We start from the raw sequence: 22,131 nt of genomic DNA on the forward strand, positions 1-22,131 counted from the left end.
CCCTGCCCGGCTAATTTTTTTATATTTTTAGTAGAGATGGGGTTTCACCATGTTCGCCAGGGTGGTCCCGATCTCCTGACCTCATGATCCACCCGCCTTGGCCTCCCAAAGTGCTGGGATTACAGGCGTGAGCCACCATGCCCAGTCCTTTTCTTTTTTTTTTTTTTTATTTAGACAGAGTCTTGCTCTGTCACCCCGGGTGGAGTGCCGTGGTGCGATCTCGGCTCACTGCAACCTTCACCTCCTGGGATCAAGCGATTCTCTTGCCTCAGCCTCCCAAGTAGCTGGGATTACAGGTGCCCGCCACCATGCCCAGCTAATTTTTGTATTTTTAGTAGAGACAGGGTTTCACCATATTAGCCAGGCTGGTCTCAAACTCCTGACCTCAGGTGATCTGCCCGCCTCAGTATCCCAAAGTGCTAGGATTAGAGACGTGAGCCACGTGCCCAGCCCTCCTCTGAGACTCTTCGTGGCACACAGGTCATGGGTCAGTGGACAGGCAATGAGAATTTCGGGTTGAGAGCAGCATGGGTGAGCTGGAGAGAGCTGTGGAAGGGAAGGTGTCCAGGCAGAGCCAGGGGCAGGAGCAGGGTAGCTAAGAGGGAAAGAATTCCCATTTCCAAGACCCTCCATTCCTTTCTTGAGCACCCACCTGTGTTCTAACCCCCTCTCTCCTCACACTTCCAGAGAGGCCCCCACAGGACCTACTTCTAGTTTTAAAATTCCCTTCGGCCTCAGGGGGACCTCTGACTCCCAGGCTGCAGAGCCTTTGTGAGAATTCTCAGGCTTACCTGCTGGTGTCCCACTCTGGCCCTCCACTCCCCACCCCCACATTTGAGTGGTCCCTGGGCTTCTGTCTCATTCCTTGGCTGCCTTCTCTGGGCCTAAGCTCTCACCAAAGTCTCCTATTCTCAGGGGTGACAGCATTTCCTCAATACTTGCAGAGCACAGATCTACAAAGGGATCCCTCGGTCAGGTGCAGAATCCACAGTGTAAAATGAAAATGCAATGCCCTTTTTCAAACATTTTTGAGAATTTTATCTTAGGCTGGGTGCAGTGGCTCACACCTGTAATTACAGCATTTTCAGAGGCCGAGGCAGGGGTATCACCTGAGGTCAGGAGTTCGATACCAGCCTGGGCAACACAGTGAAACCCTGTCTCTACTAAAAATACAAAAATTAGCCGGGTGTGGTGGTGCATGCCTGTAGTCCCAGCTACTCAGGAGACTGAGGTGGGAGAATCACTTGAGCCCAGGAGGTGGAGATTGCAGTGAGCTGAGATCGTGCCACCATATTCCAGCCTGGCAGAGTGAGACTCTGTCTCAAAAAATTATTTTATTTTTTAACTTTTAAGTTCAGAGGTACATGTGCAAGTTTGTCATATAGGTAAACCGTGTCATGGAGGTTTGTTGTACAATTATTTCATCACCCAGGTATTAAGCCTAGTATCTATTATTTTTTCTGTCCTCTCCTTCATCCCACCCTTCACCTTCAGGTAGGCCTCAGTGTCTGTTGTTCCCCTCTATGTGTCCATGTGTTCTCATCATTTAGCTCCCACTTGTAAGTGAGAACATGTGGTATTTGGTTTTCTGTTCCTGTGTTAGTTTGCTAAGGATAACGGCCTCCAGCTCTATGCATATTGCAGCAAAAAACAAGATCTGGTTCTTTTTTTTTATTGCTGTGTAGTATTCCACAGTGTATATGTACCACATTTTCTTTATCCAGTCTATCATTGATGGGCATTTAGGTTGATTCCATATGTTTGCTATTGTGAATAGTGCTACAGTGAACATAAATGTGCGTGTCTCTTTATGATAGAACGATTTATTATCCTTTGGATATATATCAAAGGTATATACCCCTTGGTATGTTAATAGTTCTGTTTTTAGCTCTTTGAGGAATTGTACTTTCCACAATGGCTGAAATAATTTACACTTCCACCCACAATGTTATATAAGAGTTTCTTTTTCTCCACAACCTCAACAGCGTCTGTTTTGACTTTTTAATAATAGCCATTCAGACTGGTGTGAGATGGTATCTCATTATGGTTTTGATTGGAATTTCTCTAATAGTCAGTAATGTTGAGCTTTTCTTCATATGCTTGTTGGCCACATGTATGTCTTCTTTTGAGATGTGTCTGTTCATGTCCTTTGCCCACATTTTAATGGGGTTGTTTTCTTCTTATAAATTTAAGTTCCTTATAGATGCTGGATATTAGACCTTTGTCAGATGCATAGTTTGTAAAAATGTTCTCCCATTCTGTAGGTTGTCTGTTTACTCTGTTGACAGCTTCTTCTGCTGTGCTCGTTAGTTTTATTAGATCCCATTTGTCCATTTTTGTTTTTGCTGCAATTGCTTTCAGCATTTTTGTCATGGAATCTTTGCCCATTCCTGTGTCCAGAATGGTATTGCCTGTGTTGTCTTCTGGGGTTTTTATAGTTTTGGGTTTTACATTTAAGTCTCTGACCTGTCTTGAGTTGATTTTTGTATATGGTGTAAGGAAGGGGTCCAGTTTCAGTCTGCATCTGGCTAACCAGTTATCCCAGTACCATTTATTGAATAGGGAGTCTGTTCCCATTGCTTGTTTTTGTCAGCTTTGTCAAAGATCAGATGGTTGTAGGTGTGCAGACTTATTTCTCAGCTCTCTATTCGGTTCCATTGGTCTGTGTGTCTGTTTTTATACCAGTACCATGCTGTTTTGGTTACTGTGGCCCTGTAATATAGTTTGAAATCAGGTAGCATGATGCCTCCAGCATTGTTCTTTTTGCTTAGAATTGCCTTGGCTATTCAGGGTCTTTTTTGGTTCCATGTGAATTTTGAAATAGTTTTTTCTAGTTCTGTGAAGAAGGTCATTGGTATTTTGATAGGAATAGCATTGAACCTGTAAATTGCATTGGACAGTATGGCTATTTTAATGATATTGATTCTTCCTATCTATGAGCATGGAGTGTTTTTCCACTTGTTGGTGTTATCTCAGATTTCTTTGAGCAGTGTTTTTTGTTTTTGTTTTTCAGAAGGAGTCTCACTCTGTCGCCCAGGCTGGAGTGCAGTAGTGCGATCTCGGCTCACTGCAACCTCTGAACAGTATTTTGTAGTTCTCATTGTAGAGATCTTTCACTTTCCTGGTCAGCTGTATTGCTAGATATTTCACTCTTTTGTGAAAATTGTGAATGGGATTGCCTTCCTGATTCGGCTCTTGGCTTGACTATTGTTGATGTATAGGAATGCTAGTGATTTTTGTACATTGATTTTATTTCCTGAGACTGCCTAAGTTGTTTATCAGCTGAAGGAGTTTTTGGGCTGAGACTATGGGGTTTTCTAGATATAGAATCATGTGTCTGCAAACAGGGATGGTTTGACTTCTTCTCTTCTTATTTGGATGCCCTTTATTTCTTTCTCTTGACAGGACTTGCCCTGGCCAGGACCTCTAATACTGTGTTGAATATGAGTGGTGAGAGAGGACATCCTTGTCTTGTGCCAGTTTTCAAGGGAAATGCTCCAGTTTTGTCCATTCAGTATGACATGGCTATGGGTTGGTCATAGATGGCTCTTATTATATTATCATTATTTTTCAGATAGAGTCTCACTCTGTTGCCCAGGCTGGAGTGCAGTGGCACGATTTCCACTCACTGCAGCCTCCACCTCCCAGGTTCAAGCAGTTCTCCTGCCTCAGCCTCCCAGGTAGCTGGGGCTACAGCCACCAAATCCAGCTAATTTTTGTTTTTTTAGTAGAGACGGGGTTTCACCGTGTTGGCCAGGCTGGTCTTGAACTCCGTACCTCATGATCCACCAGTCACAGCCTCCCAAAGTGCTGGGATTACAGGAGTGAGCCACCATGCCCGGCCAGATGACTCTTATTGTTTTGAGGTATGTTCCTTCAATACCCAGTTTATTGAGAGTTGAACATGAGAGGGTGTTGAATTTTGTTGAAAGCCTTTTCTGCATCTGTTGAGATAATCATGTGGTCTCTGTCTTTATTTCTGCTTATGTGATGAGTCACATTTATTGACTTGCATATGTTGAACCAACCTTGAATTCTGGGAATGAAGCCTACTTGATCATGGTGGATAAGCTTTTTGATGTGCTGCTGAATTTGGCTTGCCAGCATTTTGTTGAGGATTTTTGCATCAATGTTCATCAGGGACATTGGCCTGAAGTTTTCTGGTGTCTCTGCTAGGTTTTGGTATCAGGATGATGTTGGCCTCAAAGAATGAGTTAGGAAGGAGTCCTTCCTTCCTCCTCAATTTTTTAGAGTAGTTTTAGTAAGAATGGTGCCAGCTCATCTTTGTACATCTGGTAGAATTTGGCTGTGAATCTGTCTGGTCCTGAGCTTTTTGGGGGTGGTAGGCTATTACTGATTCAATTTCAGAGCTCATTATTGGTCTGTTCAAGGATTCAGTTTTTTCCTGGTTCAGTCTTGGGAGGGTGTATGTATTCAGAAATGTATCAATTTCTTCTAGATTTTCTAGTTTGTGTGCATAGAGGTGTTCATAATATTCTCTGGCGGTTATCTGCATTTCAGCGGGGTCAGTGGTAATATCCTCTTTGTTGTTTGTTTCTGATTATGTTTATTTGGATCATCTCTCTTTTGCTCTTTATTAGTCTAGCTGGCAGTCTATTTTATTAATGTTTTCAAAGAAACAACTCCTGGATTTGATCTTTTGAATGGTTTTTTGTGTCTCAATCTCCTTCAGTTCAGCTCTGATTTTGGTTATTTCTTGTCTTCTGGTAGCTTTCTTAATTTCAGCCTAAATTTCATTATTTACCCAAAAGTCATTCAGGAGCAGGTTATTTAATTTCCATGTAATCGTACGGTTCTGAGCAATTTTCTTAGTCTTAATTTCTAATTTTATTGCACCATGGTCCAAGAGAGTCACTGGTATTTCACTTCTTTTGCATTTGCTGATGATTGTTTTATGTCCAATTGTGTGATCAATTTTAAGAGTATGTGCCATGTGGCAATGAATTTTAAAACAACAGCAGAGTGTCGAACTTAATGTGGGACTCTTCTAAGTGTGGTGCCCCCAAATGAGTATACAGGTCACATATACACATGAAGCCAGCTCTGCCAGCCGGACATTGACTCAGTCTTGTTTCCACCTTCATGCTGGTCTTCCTGTTAGTGACTGTTTCTACCAGTGCCCCCACCCCAACCCCCACTCTTTTCATCTTCTAATCCAGAAACTTTGGAGTCCTTGTAAAAGGATAAAGTTATCAAGAAGCAAAATGAATTCTGTCTCAGCAATGTCCACTGCTACCTCCTGTGGCTCACACAGGGACCTCCAGATGATCGGAACCCTGCTCACACTCTTCAGTTCTCCACTGTCTGCATTCTTCCTCCCTGCTTCGCCCTTCTTTGAATTCCCTGACCCTGATAGCGGTGCTGTGCAGACGCATCACCACCTCTGATCCATCAACTTGTGCTAATTTAAATCACCATTTTCTTCTCCAATGAACTGGCAACAACCACCATTCATTTTTTTCTCTTCTGACTTCCCAATCTGTAACGCCTTGCTCAGAGTGAGGTGTCCAGCAAGTGCTTAGTCCTGGATCCAGGGGTCCTGAAAAATACGACTCTCTCCCTAGTAGTCACAATGTCCTTAGGCCCTACTAGCTCAAAAAGGGCTACATCCTATTTCCCTTTCTCGTCTGTCTCTCTCCAGATCCCAGAAGTCTGAGAAACCTCTTCCTTGCTGAGCAGCTGTAGGGGGCAGAAGGGCCATGGATTAATAGCCACTTGAAGTCTGACGCGTCCTGTGTTTGGCCTCTTCAAGAACTAGCAAGGAGGTTATTGCAGCCAGAGCTGAATGAGCAAGTTGAGAGAAGCAGATGTGGTAACTGGGGCAGAGGACAGACGAGGGCCTTGTGGGCCACCACACAGGATTAGACTTTTAAATCTGAGATGGAAGCCATGGAAGGATTTTGAGCAGGGGAGTGACCCACTATTTAGACTGCTGTTTCTGGCCATGATGGAATTAGAGGAATTTGATTGACCCTCTTGCTTTAAACAACTAAGAAACCAAACAAAATATATGGAGCAATAGTTTCCAGACATTGAGCAACACCCCTGAGAGAAGGGAGGCAAATGAGGTGAGCCTTGTGAGTTGAATGCCCCAGCTGACTGCCCAAAGGCAGTTGCCAGAACACAGAGAGGGAGAGCCCAAATAGTCTGGTTGAGTTGAGCAAGTAGTTTGAAGTTCAAGATCAATGTGCAGGGCAGAGAGGAGGGAGTTGCACAGATAGTGAGCAAGCTCCGAAAGAAAATCTGTGGTCTTTGGTTGAGTACTGATCAGTACTTATGAGAAAACTACCCGAAGCTGGAGAAAGAACCACTGGAAAGCAGCAGGCTGAACAATGCTCAGAACTTACCCAAGGCTGCGAATAGTTCATGTTCCTACCAGCCGGAAGAGAAAAATCTCACGAGTCCCTAGAGAGGTACTGCCTCAGTAGTGGGCCAAATTAGCCCTAGACTGAAGACTGCTCAGGATCTACCCTAATAGTTTAAAAGCGAGACATGAATGATCCAATTATTTTAAATAACTACATTCCAAAATGAAATCCAACACTTCATATACGAATACAAAAAATTCCAGCATTCAACAATGTAAAATTCAGTGTCCAGCTTTGCAATAAAAATAAATCAATTTTTATACCCAATGATATCTTTAAGGAAAAATAATTTTTCAGACAAGCAAAAGCTGACAGAATGTAATGCCAGCAGATTTGCATTATATGAAATGTTAAAGAATGTTCTACAGACAGAAGGAAAACCAAAGTGTGGGTCTACACAAAGAAATGAAGAGTGCTGCAAGTGACAAATATGTAGCTAAAATACTCCCCCCAACCCATGTTTAATCCCTTAAAAACTAGTTAAAACAATATTTATATATACAAAAATAAAATGTATGACAACAGTAGTATAAAGAACAGGAAGAGGAAAGTAGAGGCATACAGTTGCAAGGTTTTTATACTCTACATGAAGTGATACATTAAGATAGACTGTGATATAATAAAACACATGTATTGCAAATCTTACTGCATCCACTGAGAAGCAAGAGGTACAGCCAATAAGCCAATAGTGGAGATAAAATGGAGTAACAAAAGGTGCTCAGTTAAACCAAAACAAGGTAGTAAAAGAGGGAAAAAGACGAGACAAATGGAAAACTAGGTAGGTTTAAACTCAACCATATGGACAATTACACTAAATGTAATACATCATCTAAACCCTCAATAAAAGACACATTTGCTGCTGGGATGAAAAAGCAAGCTCTAACTATATGATATCTACAAAAAACAAACATTAAACATAAACACACAATAGGTTAACAGTAAAGAATGGAAAAAGATATATTCTCATAAGTCAAAAGAAAGCTGGAGTGACTATATCACTATCACACAAAGTAGATTTCAGAACAAATAATTTACCAGGCATAAAGAGGGAACATTTCATGAGGAAAGGGATCAATCCATTGATATGACATAACAATCTTAAATGTATACGTACCAAACAACAGAGCTTCAAATTTTCTAAACTACCGCTGCTAGAACTAAAAGGAGAAACAGACAAATCCACAACTATAGTTGGAGATTTCAACACTCCTCTCTCAATAATTGACACAGAAAATCAGTAAGAATATAGAAAACTTGAACATTATCAACCAACCTGAACGAACTGACATGTGTAGAATACTCAACCAATAGCATTTTCCAAGTACTCAGGAAACATTCACCAAGATAGGTCATATGCTGAGCCATAAAACAAGTTTCAAAAGATTTAAACTGTACAAAGCATGCACTGATAGAAATGGAATTAAACCAAAAATCATAGAAACGTATGTGGGAAAACCCCAAATATTTGGAAACTAAACACCTTTCAAAACATGGTATGTTTTAGCCTTTAAAATTATCTCTCATACTGCTAAGTGAGTATGAGAAACGAGAAAGACAAGGGCAAAAGCAGGGAAACCCTTTAGGAGGCATTTACAGTTGAGTGCCATGGACTAGAGTGGTAGTGGTGGCGGCAACGAGAAGTTGTCAACTTTGAAAGGCAAGTAACATTTGCTCATAGACTGAATGTTGGGATGAAAAAGTAGATGACACCAAGATTTTCTGCTTGTATGAAACTATTGAAGGCTAGGAGTTGCTATTTATTAAGATGGGTGCACTAGTAAAAGGATTTGAGGGGAAAGATTAGGAGTTTTGAACTTGTAAAAATTGAGATGCTGTAGACACACAGATACATCCAAGTAGAAAAGTCAAATAGGTAGTTGAAATTCAGTGTTCCCAGGCTATGTGGGCTAAATATAATTTGGGCTTCTATCAGCATATAGATACTAGACTAAATGAGATGAGGAGTCACTGCAGATAGAGCAGGGGTCCAGAATTGAACCTTGGGACATTCCAAATTTAAGAGGTTGGAAGAATGAGGAAGTACCACTGGACTTGAAGAGCAGCAAGGCAGAAGTGAGATACTGAGAGATGGGAAGTTCGTAAGGAAGAGAGTGAGCAATTTATCAGATTCTAACATGGGATTGAAAATGGATCACAGGAAGTGGTTGCATGAGGCTGGAGTAAGGTGAGTTGCGGACAAAGGTAAAGTATGCCAAAGGGCACAAGATTTCTTTTTTGGGGGGTTGGAGTGGGGGTGGGGTGAAAGTCGATTATGGTAATGGTTGTGAGAATTGATTAAGAGTAGCTCACCTTGGAATCACAGTAACAGGAGGTATGTGTATGAAGGAAGGGAGGAAGGCAGAGGTGAGAACTTGTGGCAGTTCCCATTGCTTCCCTTTATTCAGTTAGGCAGCATGGTGACCAGCAGAGTGAGGAAAGGAGATGAAATAGAGAAAGTATACTTAAAGGGCACCCTGGCCCCACCTCTTATTTGTGGCCATGAGTTTAAACATAGTAATGACTGTACTTTTTCAGCCACATCTGGTGGTGTGGGCACAGGGCATGGAGGAGGCTGGGTCTAACTGAGGTGGGATCACACAAAGCTGCACTCATGAGAAGCAATACAACACAGGACACGGTTTATATTGCTGAACACCAATATGTCACTTTATTATTTGGATTTTTTCCCATTTGTCACATACCTGTCAATGTTTACACGATGAGGGAAATCAACTAGCACTGGAAGCAACTGACCACATCAGTTGATAATTCTGTACCCTCTTAACACACATCAATTTTCACTTGGTAGGGATTATCTTTAATTCGGTCTCACAGCTATTCTTAAAATTGGTGTCAAGATTGTCACATCTTTAAATACAGATAGAATTGCCAGAAGTACATAATTATATATATACACACATACAGAAAAATACAAGACTGTTTTTCCACAATATTTAATTTATACACTACTGTAACTCTATGCAACTTTTGAAGACAGGTTAAGGGGTACAAGTAACTGTTTACAGCAAGTAAGTAGTTTGGTCCAATATTATCTTAATGTAATGGTTTTTCGCTCCCTCCCTTTTATGTGATGACATACTATGACATACAACACATGCACAATCATTCACTTATAAACAAAGGAGTAAGACACCACTCAGACTGACATTTGTACACCCCGAGGGTCAACCAAACAACTAATAAGGCTATAATACAGCTATGCAGCATAAATGGTCAACACTGCTGATCCTAAAGTGAGCACCATATATACATCTGAATATAAAAAACCATTGAAACCAAACACATATGGGTTAGTTAAAAGGTGCCATTCCAAGGCTATACATAATCACAGGAAAAAGTATTTACACTGCTTGGAAAACAGCTGCAACAAAGAGTTTATTGCCAATGCCCTTTATAAACTTCGCTCCTACGTTTAATACAGATGTTACGCTCACTATCTATGTGAACCACACATCTTATTTCTGGCCCTTTATAAGATCCCTGCTCAAGAATTTCAAGCAAATATGTTCTATGGCTTCACCCACACATCTATTCTCATAGCTTTCAAATTATAAATACCACAATGAACTAGAGCTGTAGCTTAAAACATATCTAGCCTAGGTCTAGAAAGTAAAATAAGTATTTTAAGTATCATTTTTACTTAGTTTAGTAAGTATACTGTGAAATTCAGAGTTCTGAGTAAAATATATTTATCCTAAAGTAGCAGAGTCAGTGTGTACTTGAAGAAACAGTGACCACAGCAATGCAGTTCTTTGGTGATCCGCCCACTCTCCGAATTACAGGACCAGATGCATCTCAGTCCGTCACCTCAGAGACATGATGTGGGGCTGAAGAGTGGGGAAAGGCCCTGGGTCCCAGCCACATTCTATCACCAATGTTGCTAAGCACTGCTTTTAAGACTCCCAGGGCACTGCATGAAAAAACAGCAACTGGCCCCTTCCATAATTAGCAATTTGCAATATACAGTGTCCTACAAGATAAAATGCCACAACAGATGATTCTCTGGTCAAAAGCAGTCTTTGTACAGGAATAGGTTAAAGCAAGAGTTCTTTGATTATTGTTTTGGCAGGAAAAGGCAAAGTGAAAAGCAATTCCAGAAAAAAAAGTTACAAAGCAGGCTTTGTGCATTTTTGTTTGCTGTATGTGTGAATTTTACCCTTTTATGTATATTTTTCATTCAGAGCTAGCTGAGCCAATGAATATAACTGAATGAAAATAACAAGAGATAACCTAACTACCAAACTCCTAAAAACCAAATCCCAGTAGGTTTTAATTCATAGAGTTTTAACTTTGCCAACATTTGTGTGCACCTTCTGTACTAGGCCCTATAGTTCTTCTATCTACATGGAAATCCTGCAGTGTGCCCTACAGGAAGGAATTTACACAGAGCATCTTTTTGTTCTGTTAGACAGACATACACTCTCTAAGTAGAGTTAAGACATCATCACTTCATCACATTACAAAAGAAGATTGTCTGCTTGTAATTTATCACTACAGGGGAAGCTGCCTTATAAATCTAAGTACTTTATCTCACCTATTACAAAAACAAGGAAATCTTTTTCAGTTAAATTTTAAGAGCCCGAACTTTGTTTTTACACTATAGCTTAAGACAAACAGGTGTGGGTATGTTCAAATTGTTGTTTTAAGGTTCTCAGTGCAGACACTCACTGTCCTCTGCTCTGCACAGACCACGGACGGCTGGGCGGCACAAGGTCGCTAGCTGGCTCCAGGCCTGTGGGCATCACAACGTTATTGCTTTGGTTCTGTCTCAGACACCAGAGAGTGTGTCTCAGAGCCCAGAGTTTCCACATCACAGAAGGTCAGGACAGGAATTCAGATTTTTCACAAAGAAAAGCATTTTTTCTCTAAGTTAAGTGCAGAACATCAAATTTCTAAGTGCTCCATTTATAAGAGGTTCCAGATATACATCTTAATTTAATCCTGATCATCCACATTAAAATTATGAATGTAAAAATTACATAATAGGCTTTTCGGCTGGAAAAGAAAAGAAGTGTCTAGCAGCATGCACAAAGACCATGCATTGTCACATCATCAGGCGAACAAATGGAAAGGTAATAAATAATTGCTCCTAACGCCCACTTTAAAACAGTAAAACCAAATGGGAACAGTGAAGTGAGCCGGTCTTCACTGCTCTGAGCAGGAAGCGTTGCTAGCGGCCAGATGGGGCCACAGTCAGATGACGTGGCAACAGCTGGCTGGGCTGGATGCACACAGCAGCCCCTCCTTAGGGTTCCGCTGGATGTTCACAGAGATGGTCTTTTCGCACAGAGGTAGCTGCAGCACATTATTTTTCAGGTTCTTGCTCTTTATCCGTTCCAGTTCAGTGGTGGTATCCGCCATGTGGTCAGAGAAAAACTTTATGCTGCCCACTGCAGGGGCCTGCCCTGCATTCCCTGTGGAGCTGATGCACATTTTCCACGTAGATTTCTCTTGGACTTTCACACTGGAAAACGACAAGCCATTCTGTGGATCAATAATGTACTTGGTGCTCCCATGAAGCTGGGAACCGAGGCAGAGGCTCATGAGTTTGAGGCTCTCAACGAGCTCCCCAGCACTGCGAGAGGCCAGCTGCATGGAGCTGCTGGGGCCGGCACAGCGGCGTGTGGTACCCGATGTATTGGTGGGGTTGCCACCTGAGCCGCTGGAGGGGCTGCCCCCACCAGCATTGTTCTCGCTGGGGCTGGCCTTGTCCACCCCTCCACTGGCATTGCTCGGCTTGCTCTGGCCCCCGCCATCCCCCTCACTGCCAGGGGGCCCCTCGCTGCTATCCCGGCGGTGCCAGGAGTAGGTGAACCCACTATCTTTATCGAGCCGCCGCCGGCTTTCAGAATCATCATCACTGGTCTCCGAACTACTGCAGCTGGAGCCCCGGCCCTGACTTTTCCTCCGGTGGTAGCGTTTGTGAACTGTACCTGGAGAAGCTATGTTCATCTTTAATCTGCTCAACTTGGGAGGCAGATTCTCATCCATGTCAAACTCATCATCAGATTCCCCTTCCTCAAAGATCTGGTTGAGGACGGGCGCGCTCTTCCTGGATGTCAGGCGGTTGGTCACAGATGGCTTCCGGCGCAAAACCACTTGTGTTGAGAGGGACATGGGTTTCTTGTCCTCCTCATCTTCCTCTTCATCTTCTTCCACCCTGAACAGACACTTCCGCCCACTGGCTGTGGGTTTTAAGCTTGCGGGTGGCACCGTAGACAGTGCTGGTCCAGCCAACTCGGGGAGGTCATCTTTCTTAGCCGAGTCACACAGGCCTTTGCTCCTGTGGCCATTGAGGACACTGTCAGCAGCCCGAGCAGGAGACTGAGGGACAGTCGTGTGGGACAAAGGAGTGGCGGTGAGGTCATCCTCAAGGTCCTGGGGCACATCAATTTTGGTTGGCCATGACTGCCTATGTAACAGATAGATTGGAGGGGGGAAAGCCATATAATCATTATGCAGATGATAGTAAAGTACATCACATCAAACTTACTGGGACAAAATCTACAGACTTAAAGAAAAAAGCAGCAACCCTGCAAACCCATTCAACATCCTGTAAACATCAGCAAGGCCACCAGAAGGGCGAATGTGGTTTTGAAACATGGTTCAGTTTGTGGCTTATTGGCCAAGTGACAACTTCATCACAGCTGTCAGAAAAGAAAACAGGGCAAAAAGCTACTCCATCTTTTCTATACAAAAGCTTTATACTACAAGATAAACATTTTTTAAAAGCCCATGGAGGCTACTGGCAAAGCAAAACCTGAACAGCACACGTTTTGTTTCTTTGGTTCTTAGATCACAACCTTTAAAGGTATATTACTACAAATAAAATTCACCTGAAATTTCTAGGGCTCCTGATTTTACCATGGGGTAAGAACTTGGCGTTTATAAAATGAAATGGAAACAGTTCAATGGATCTGAATAGAAAGAAAAGTTACATGTGTAACACATATATATCATACAAAATCATATAAAAATCTCTTCTCCAATTAAACTCACTAGGTTAAATAAAAATGTCTGTCTTTTGAGACAGGGTCTCACTGTTATTCAGGCTGGAGTGCAAGGGCATGAATGCGGCTCACTGCAGCCCTGACCCCCGGAGATATCAAGCAATCCTCCCACCTCGGCCTCTTGAATAGCTGGGACTATAGGCGCACACCACAGTGCCAGCCTTAAATAAGTATATTTTTAAATGCCCATACAAGAGTAGTGAATAGCAAAATTCGCCATTATTTAAACTTTGATTTTATCTCCTAACCTGGAGTTGCCAAAGTAACAAGAATACTGCTTGGTTCCCAGAGAAGATGAATTTTTTAAATGAGGCTCTCTAGCTGCTATTCTGAATAAACATCTCTGAATTGTCAACTATCCTCTCTCCCCAGGGGGCATAGTAATATAGTTATAATAATAAAGGCAGGAACAAAATTCTACCAGTGGCCATTGTATGTGGAATATCGACTAGACTTGCTATGTGCAAGTTTTCTTTTGTTTTGCACAGGTTCTCCTTTAATAAATAAACGTGTCATTAAGAAAAACATTTAAATTTGAAGCTAAGAAGCAGTATTCTCTGAAGTGGTCATAACCGAACAATGGCTAACACTGTGTGGCCACGTCCTGCTTCTGGGTTAACTTCTTGATTTTCCATTCCAGAACTATCTGGCTGCAGTCTATGAGATGCCTACCCTGCTATCTGGCTCCTCCCTAGAGAGTTCCAACAGTGCTGTCCTCGGCTCTACAGGGCAGGCTGGAGGAAGAGTCTCTGGGGTCTGCAGACAGGCCCCGGACACAGTCAGTCATAAGAGTTCTCAATTAGAAATAATTCTAAATGCCTAGACCTCATGTTCTTCCATACAAATGTCCTGGGACAACCCTACAATTATTCATATTTTTAACAAAGTTAATGCTACTATATCTGAAACAGAATCCGTTCTAGAATTTAAGAAACCTTAAGCTACTTGATTTGACAACTCCCAAATACCACACCACCTCAGTGCTGCAGGATCCCATCTGTACCAACACCACTCCTTTCAGCTAAGCCACATCTTATACCTACATTCCTGAGATGGCATCTGGGACTTCATTCTCTAGTGGAGTCCCTGTGTTCTCGCTCAATTCCAGGTCTAGGACTCTGCCCCTGGACTCCAGAACCTGCCTACCGATCTGCCTGCGAAGACACCCAGCCCAACTGAGAGGCTGGGTATCAGTCTCCAGTTAAACACCCATCTCAACCAGCCTGTCACCAATTCTTCCGGACTACCCACTGGTGCACACAGCATGTATCTGTTCTCTGTGGCTGTGGCTCTCACTGGCCTGACCCTTCCTTCCAGCTAGTTGCCATTTTAAATACAGTCTCCTGACTCAGTCCAGGTTTCCACCTCCTAGGTCATTCTGACCACAAGGCATACCCAGCAATGGAACCAAGGGAGGTCCAGGGTCTTGTCAATAAAGTTACACTGACAACAAAGAGAAGGCAAGTCAGGAGACATTGCCACTGCCAGTGGGTCCTGTGCCATAGAAAAAAAGGCGCACATAGCTTCTCCACTTCAGAGTCCTCATGACAGCAAAAGGAAAACAGTTCAGAAAGCTCTAGTATTTTAAATTCTTTTTATTTTTAATTTTTATAGAGACAGGGTCTATGTTGCCCAGGCTAGTCATGAACTCCTGGGCTCAAGGGATCTTCCCGCCTTGGCCTCCCAAAGGGTTGAACCACTGTGCCTGGCCTACTATTTCTTTATAGCTAATGTTAGTCTCACATATACAATCAGCTTTAAACTGAGTTCTGGTATGTTTCACTGAATAGAAGAGTTCAAATCTAAATATTCTCTCCTCCAGAAGGCCGGTGGTAGCGCCAGTCTCGGTGCACCTGGCAAGTAGTGATGATCTGCCTTGGGGTTACTTTTTCTTGCCAGGGAGCTCGGGTCAGGACTAGGTTGACCGTAACTTCTGAGCATCAATCTGGTTTATCTCATCCTCAAGAATCCCCTCACTCCCTGGGTTCAGTCCTCTTCTAGGCAGACACTAGACAGTGTGCCTAGTTTTTATTACAGAGGAATGCATCCAAGATATGAATAAAGTTACTAAATTCACGTTCTAGTTAAACTAGACTTCTAAATCTTTACTGTTTGGCAGGCTGGGAATGTTTTCCTCCCCCTACTCTGCCACTCCACCCAAGCAACAAAGTTCACATGACGAGACAACAGCAAGTAACTTAAAATCGAAATGGCTTTCTTAATCTTTTACAATCATATTATTATTATTCACAATAATATTCACACACACATATATTCATAAATATTTGGAGGTACACACAGCTTTACTCAGAATCAGGAGCACTCTTCTGTTTTTGAACTACAGTTCCATGGGTTACTTTATCTGAGTGCATAAAGATAAACTTGAAATAAATTTCATAATGATAATGAAAAAAGTAAGCCTTTTCCATGCTTTGATTTTAAGTGGAAAGTTACTCTGGCAGAAGAAAAAGCAAAGTGGGAAGGCTGGAAGAGAGGAGGAGGAAGAGGAGGAGGAGAGAGGAGGTTAGAAAAGGCTTGGGGAGCAGCACGTTCTGACTTTATTGAAGATAATGGTGGTAAAATATTCCCAGCAGGGTCCGGCAAACACACAAAGCCCTGGTTCTAAGTGCTTTACATGTGTTAATTCATCATTCCTCTCCACAACCCCATGAGGTAAATAGCATTGTTACTTTTGTTTTACAGATTGGGCAGCTAAGTCATAGAGAGGTTAAGCAACCTCCCAAGGTCAAGCAGCTAAGAAATCAACTAGCTAATGTGACTATCCAATTCTGGAAATCCTGAGAGAACACTGTGGCATAACAATACTCTATTTAATTTTAAAAATTACTTCAAATAACTGAGGGAAAATTCAGCCTTGTTCCTAGAATGAAAAACTAAAGAAAATAACAGATTAATACATGTTGGAGTTGGAAGAATTTAATGAAAATAACTAGCAAGACACTCTGGCGTGAGGCTGCTTCTCCAAACATGTTTTCCTGACCATGCCAACAGACACGGCCCATCCCCACTGAGCCCAGGAGGGGACGGCATCCCCGGTGACGACGGAACCCAGACCCTCATGTACACCCGAAGAGCCCAGGTGTGGCCTCTGCAATGAGGCCATCATCACTGTTTGTGCTCTCTTGCCCCAAAGAGTTAGGAAGCATTAAAAAAAAAAAAAAAGTTCGCTATTTCAAAACGTTAAACTTACTAAAATCAGTGAAGATTTTTTTCTCACCTAAACTGGGCCTTGATATTGCTCGGGCTTGCAGATCTGGTCTGTATTTCTTTCTCTTGCTTTTCTCTCAGGATCCTTTCAGCCAGCAGGAAGTACGTGGCTGTGATATGGTTATACCTGTTGGTTTCCAGGGCTCTAAGGAAAACAAGGTGAGAGCAAACGTCAGCCATATCAGGAGGTTTTTTACAAGAAGCAGAACTGATTTTTAAAAGCACATGCAAGTTAAATTCAATGGCTGGAATCTTTAAAATTATGCAAAAAATGCAAACCAGAAAAAAAAATTAAACTAGTAGCTATTTAGGTCACTCAAAATTCTAAAAACAACTGCATAAAAATGTTCATATTTTTATGAACATTTTTCATAAATGAGAGAAAAATCCAAAATGCCAACAGCAGCTGAGTTAGACATCAGTTTTAGACACTTAAGATAATGAGTGCATGCATTATTCAAAATCTGGATTTGTGTGTACAGTGTCTGTTCAGGTGGCTTACTTGCTTCCACTAGAAGTATGAAATGAAGACGAAGTCTGTGTTACATGAATGTGCACTGAAGTACTAATATCAGTCAGAAAAATTAGAAAATGTTTTTATTTTCATACTCCCTCTGCATTTACTGGCAATTTAGACACTACAGAATTATTAAAGAAATTGAAAGTATGTCATCATTAATTGCTGTGAATAAGGTCAATGTAGTCATTCATCCATTTAAAAACTAATGCTCACCGAGTACCCAGTCTGGCTAGACACGGTGCTGGGACACAAGGCCCAACAAGGTCCACAGCCCTGCCCACTCTTTTGTAGCTGGCCTGTCACAGGATATACTGGGGCGTGCTTTGGTGGATCCCACAAGGCCAGGAAATACGTAACTATGGTTTTCAGAAACTTTCTGTAGTTACTGAAAATACTTACACAATGAACACTCAGGAAAGAAGCAACAGTAGACACCCATTTTTCAAAATGTACACTGGGGTCACAACTAATGGGGGCAGGGCAGGCTGAGGCATGCGATTCCAAAGGAAGTGTCCAAGGTAAAATTCAAGGGTAGAATGACTTATTAGTTTCTTCAGCAAAGTACTGAATACAGGAGTTGGCTTGGGTTTGGAAATGTATTGTGAGACAAAGGTGTGTGTTGGAACTCAGGAGTCACCCTCAGAATGAGCAGCTTCTCATGACGTGAGCAGCAAGCACGGAGTAAGGCTAGCTGAGGGGACAGCAAGACTGGCTCGCCCAGCTATCGGGAAACCAGCAAACTGGCAAACTGGAGTCACCTCAACCATTTAAATTGTACTACCTTTTGGATTTATAATTGGATTTATATTAACTAAGTAGTTCTAGATGACACTACTGCATATATATGTTTTAAGCTAAGAACATAAGGCCAGTTCAAAGCGATATAAACAGCCTTTTATCCACTCAAAAGTGAAAAATCATTTTCTACACATTCCAAAAGTGAGTGTCTGTAGCAGAAACAGCAAATATCCTGTCTTTGTCACATGTTTAGGTCATTTAAGTAGCTGTGAGTCAATACTGTAAAGAATCATAATACATTTGGAAACTTATAGAAATTTGTACTTAAACCAAAATTAAGAACCTGAGTTTATTTTTATAAACCTTTCTTTCCATTAATATAAAACACTCTAAAGTGTCCTTTATATAGACACTGCCCTTCTTGGGGATCAGAGCCTTCCACTGGGCATGCGTGTGGCAGGAAGACACACGGCAGGGGTCTGCAGGTCCAGCCCACAGCCTTCTCGTCCCCCAAGTCAGCGAACTGGATCAAATCCCGAAAGGGCCCTCCTGATGGGAACCCCTTTTTTTGCCTTCTAGGGCATACTCTCTTTCCAACATACCCAACTGTTTCATCCAACACATTAAATAACCTTTGACCTTTAATTTGTGGAAATATTCCTTATTTTTACAGTCAGGACCTCTTACAGATTTTAATCATTATCAGAACTAAGAAAATACATTTTTTCTCTGTATTATCTTTGATTCCAAACTGTTTATTAAAAACTGGCTTTGGTTTTAAAGGATGTAATTAACAACTTGTATAACCTGCAGACTCCAGGTGGCTGCAGCAGGGTCTCTCAAGGGCCAGACAATAAATATTTCAGGCTTTGTGGGCCATGTGGTCTCTCCCACAACCACTCTGCCATTGTAGCACAATGCAACCACTGACAATACTTAAATGAATGGGCATGGCTGTGGCCCAATAAAACTTCACTTATAAAAATGTGTGGCCGGCACCATTTACCATCTCCTGATTTAGAGGACTCTAGGCATGTGGTACTCTTCTCCCTACTCACTGTGGGGACCAGAAGGAGACAGAGGAATGAGAATAGTGCTACAGATAAGGTATATACTGGGATACAAAACAAGCTGTTTCATTCCACCCCTACAGAAAGGGAAAAAGGTCACAGCACTCACTGACACCACCCAGCAATGGCTTACTTGTTCACTAGCATAAAACCAAAACACCAAAAAAACCCTGTGTCAGACCCTGGGCCAAGAACTTTAGAGATAAATGACACAACTCTTGCCACCTATTACACAGGTGTCCAAAGGCTGTGTTAAGTAGAGAGAGCCCATTCCAAGAATCCTAAACCTGTGGCCCCCTGTACTGACAGGCACTGACGTACTCTACAATGGCGTCTCGATCCGCTATGTCCCCAAGCACCATGCGCTGAATGATGCTGTTGTGCTCCTCTTCCGAGAGATTTTTGTATGACACAAGGGGAATGTTATACTTTGTGGCTGGTGAAGGGTCCACTCCCTGAAGCCAAGGATGATTTTCAATCTCTTCTAAAGAAGCCCTTCTCTTGGGATCTCTCTGTAGCATCCGTGTGATCAGGCTGGAATGGAAGGTAAGTCCATTGTTAAAGCAAACTGCTTGCAAGGATTAGTAATGATGGATCATTTTATTAATAAAAATGATTTCCTATACCATCAATTAAATTAGGTGCACTAGTGGTGGCAGTGGGGCAGATGGGAATAATAAAAATTTAGTACCACTGTAGTCATAAAATAAAAAATCACAACCTCCGGGTATACTGATAAGCCAAATGCATAAATAAGAGCTCCCTATCATCTAGAATTAACTATAGGTATCAACATCTGTTCTTGAATTAACTGCTGGCTTAGTGACATACCAGAATCAAATTCAATGATCAGCAATGACATACAGAATAGAGTACACAAGCCCACTTCTGCTTCAGAAAAAAATAAATGATGCTTCTGATGAAGACAACTAAAATACATAATTTTTTTTTATTTTTTATTTTTTTTTGAAACAGAGTCTCGCTCCGTTACCAGGTTGGAGTGCAGTGGCGCGACCTCGGCTCACTGCAACCTCTAACTCCTGGATTCAAGCGATCCTCCTGCCTCAGCCTCCCAAGTAGCTGGGGCTACAGGAATGAGCCACCACACCCAGCTAAGTTTTGTATTTTTGGTAGAGACGGGTTTCACTATGTTGGCCAGGATGGTCTCGATCTCTTGACCTAGTGATCTGCCCGCCTCAGCCTCCCAAAGTGCTGGAATTATAGGCGTGAGCCACCGCGCCCGGCCCATGTAATGTATTTTTAGGAAAATATTTTATTTAAAGGCACCATTTTGGCAGAATAAATAAGTAACACTCAGCAACTAAAAATGAAGTAAAAGCAGAACCCTTATGAAGTGAATGACATCTGCTTCAGCTTTACAGGCTATGTTGGATGCATATAACAGAATATAATGTGTAAGGCCTACTGAAGGTAGATAGTACAACTAGAGTCCTTGCAAAGAGCTAGGACTCCAGCTTTGATGTAAGGGTAAAAGAAAAATGAGAAACAACTTAGAACTTCTTACTACAAGCCGGTCCTCACACAAGTCTGTGTTCCAAACTATTGATATCTGTGTGGTACACAGAAGTTAATTTATAGTGCTTTCAGCTGGAAGCACTCCTGCGCAACTAGTAAAGTAAATATACAGACCCCTCCTGTAGGAATGTAACTGAAAACCAGCCTCAAATAATTCTCCAAATAACATTACAAAGAATATCAGTCAAAACCACAAAAGAAACAAGTTACCAATAGCAAGACCTTGGAAACAAGCAAACTCAGAATGCAAATACTTCAGATACTGAAATTTTCAGATGTAAAATGTAACCGTGTTAAATATGTTTAGGACATGAAAGAGAATCTTGAAAATAATATAGCCAGTGAACTAAAGATGATACTTTATACTATAAATAAAGCTACTATACATAAAATTACTAGGCAATGGAGAAAAAACTAAATAGGGCTTCTAAAATGAAAAATAATCACTATAACTAAAAACAAAATCAACAAACAAAATTTAAAAATTAGACACAGAATCAATGTAAGATAAAATTAAGGAAATAACTGTATCAACAGACTGAGATAGGTAATATAAAACAGTTTTATAACAAGAAGAAGACAGAGTGAGAGAAATGAGAAAATCAGGAAGAAACTATATTTGAAAAGATAATGGCTGAGAATTTTCCAAAATTCATCAAAGAGCACAAATCCTGAACCACTAAGCCTAACGTATCCCGGAAAATCTTAAAGCAGCCTAAGTGAAGACAGGACACCTACGTGGAGACAACAAGATGATAAGATGGACAGCTGACTTCTCAACAGCAACAACAAATGCCAGAAAATAGTGGAATAGTATCTTCCATGAGCTGAGAGAAAATAACTATCAACCTAGAATTCTATACTCAATGAAACCATCTTTTAGGAGCATACATAACTTGAAGACATTCCAAATAAAAACTGAGAATGCTTATCACCAACACATGTTCGTCCAAACAAATTCTACACAATTTTATTTTGACAGGATAGTGTGATTCCACTTGGAAGGGTCAACAGTTTCTGTCAAGCATCTGGGTAAATATGAAATTTTTAACTGTGTAGAATGATAATCATATCTACTTTGTGGCATTTGAAAAATTATTAAAATATTGTATGGTAGTTAAAATATTCTAAAGATTTTGTGTTGTTCAAGAAGAGAATAAAGAGGCCGGACACAGTGGCTCATGCCCGTCATCACGGCACTTTGGAAGGCCGAGGTGGAGGGACGGCCGAGGTGGAGGGACGGCTTGAGTCTAGGAGTCTCAGACCAGCCTGGGTAACATATCAGACACTGATAAGATTAGGCTTTGTGTCCCCACCCAAATCTAATTTTGAATTATAATCCTTATAATCCCCACGTGTCAAGGGAGAGACCAGGTGGAGGTAAATGAATCATGGGGGCAGTTTCCACCATGCTGTTCTCCTGATAGTGATGATGAGCTGATGGTTTTATTAAGTGTTCAGTAGCTTCTTCTGAGTTCCTTTTCCTTCCTGCTGCCTTGTGAAGAAGGCGCCTTGCTTCCCCTTCACTTTCGGCCATGACTCTAAGTTTCCTGAGGCCTCTCCAGCCATGCTGAACTGCAAGTCAATTAAATCTCTTTCCTCTAAAAATTACCCAGTCT

At 41.7% G+C, this 22,131-nt stretch overlaps 1 protein-coding gene across 4 annotated transcripts in view; it reads right to left on the reverse strand.

Annotated features, from left to right (window-relative positions):
* Positions 1–9,028: 9,028 nt before the first annotated feature.
* The window catches only part of SNRK (SNF related kinase), a 65,263-nt gene continuing 52,160 nt past the window's right edge, over positions 9,029–22,131 (reverse strand). For 3 of the 4 annotated variants that reach the window (XM_026454871.1, XM_026454869.1, XM_026454868.2), the window contains 3 exons: positions 19,298–19,510; positions 16,659–16,793; positions 9,029–12,822 (listed from right to left, as the gene is read on the reverse strand). In XM_026454871.1, coding sequence (XP_026310656.1) covers positions 11,604–12,822; positions 16,659–16,793; positions 19,298–19,510 — 1,567 coding nt within the window. In that variant the 3' untranslated portion in view covers positions 9,029–11,603. The remainder of the gene's footprint in view (positions 12,823–16,658; positions 16,794–19,297; positions 19,511–22,131) is intronic. The other variant, XM_026454870.2, reaches the window with a different exon arrangement.

The sequence above is a fragment of the Piliocolobus tephrosceles genome, chromosome 2 (assembly GCF_002776525.5).
Source record: "Piliocolobus tephrosceles isolate RC106 chromosome 2, ASM277652v3, whole genome shotgun sequence".
In the NCBI taxonomy this organism is placed as follows: domain Eukaryota; kingdom Metazoa; phylum Chordata; class Mammalia; order Primates; family Cercopithecidae; genus Piliocolobus; species Piliocolobus tephrosceles.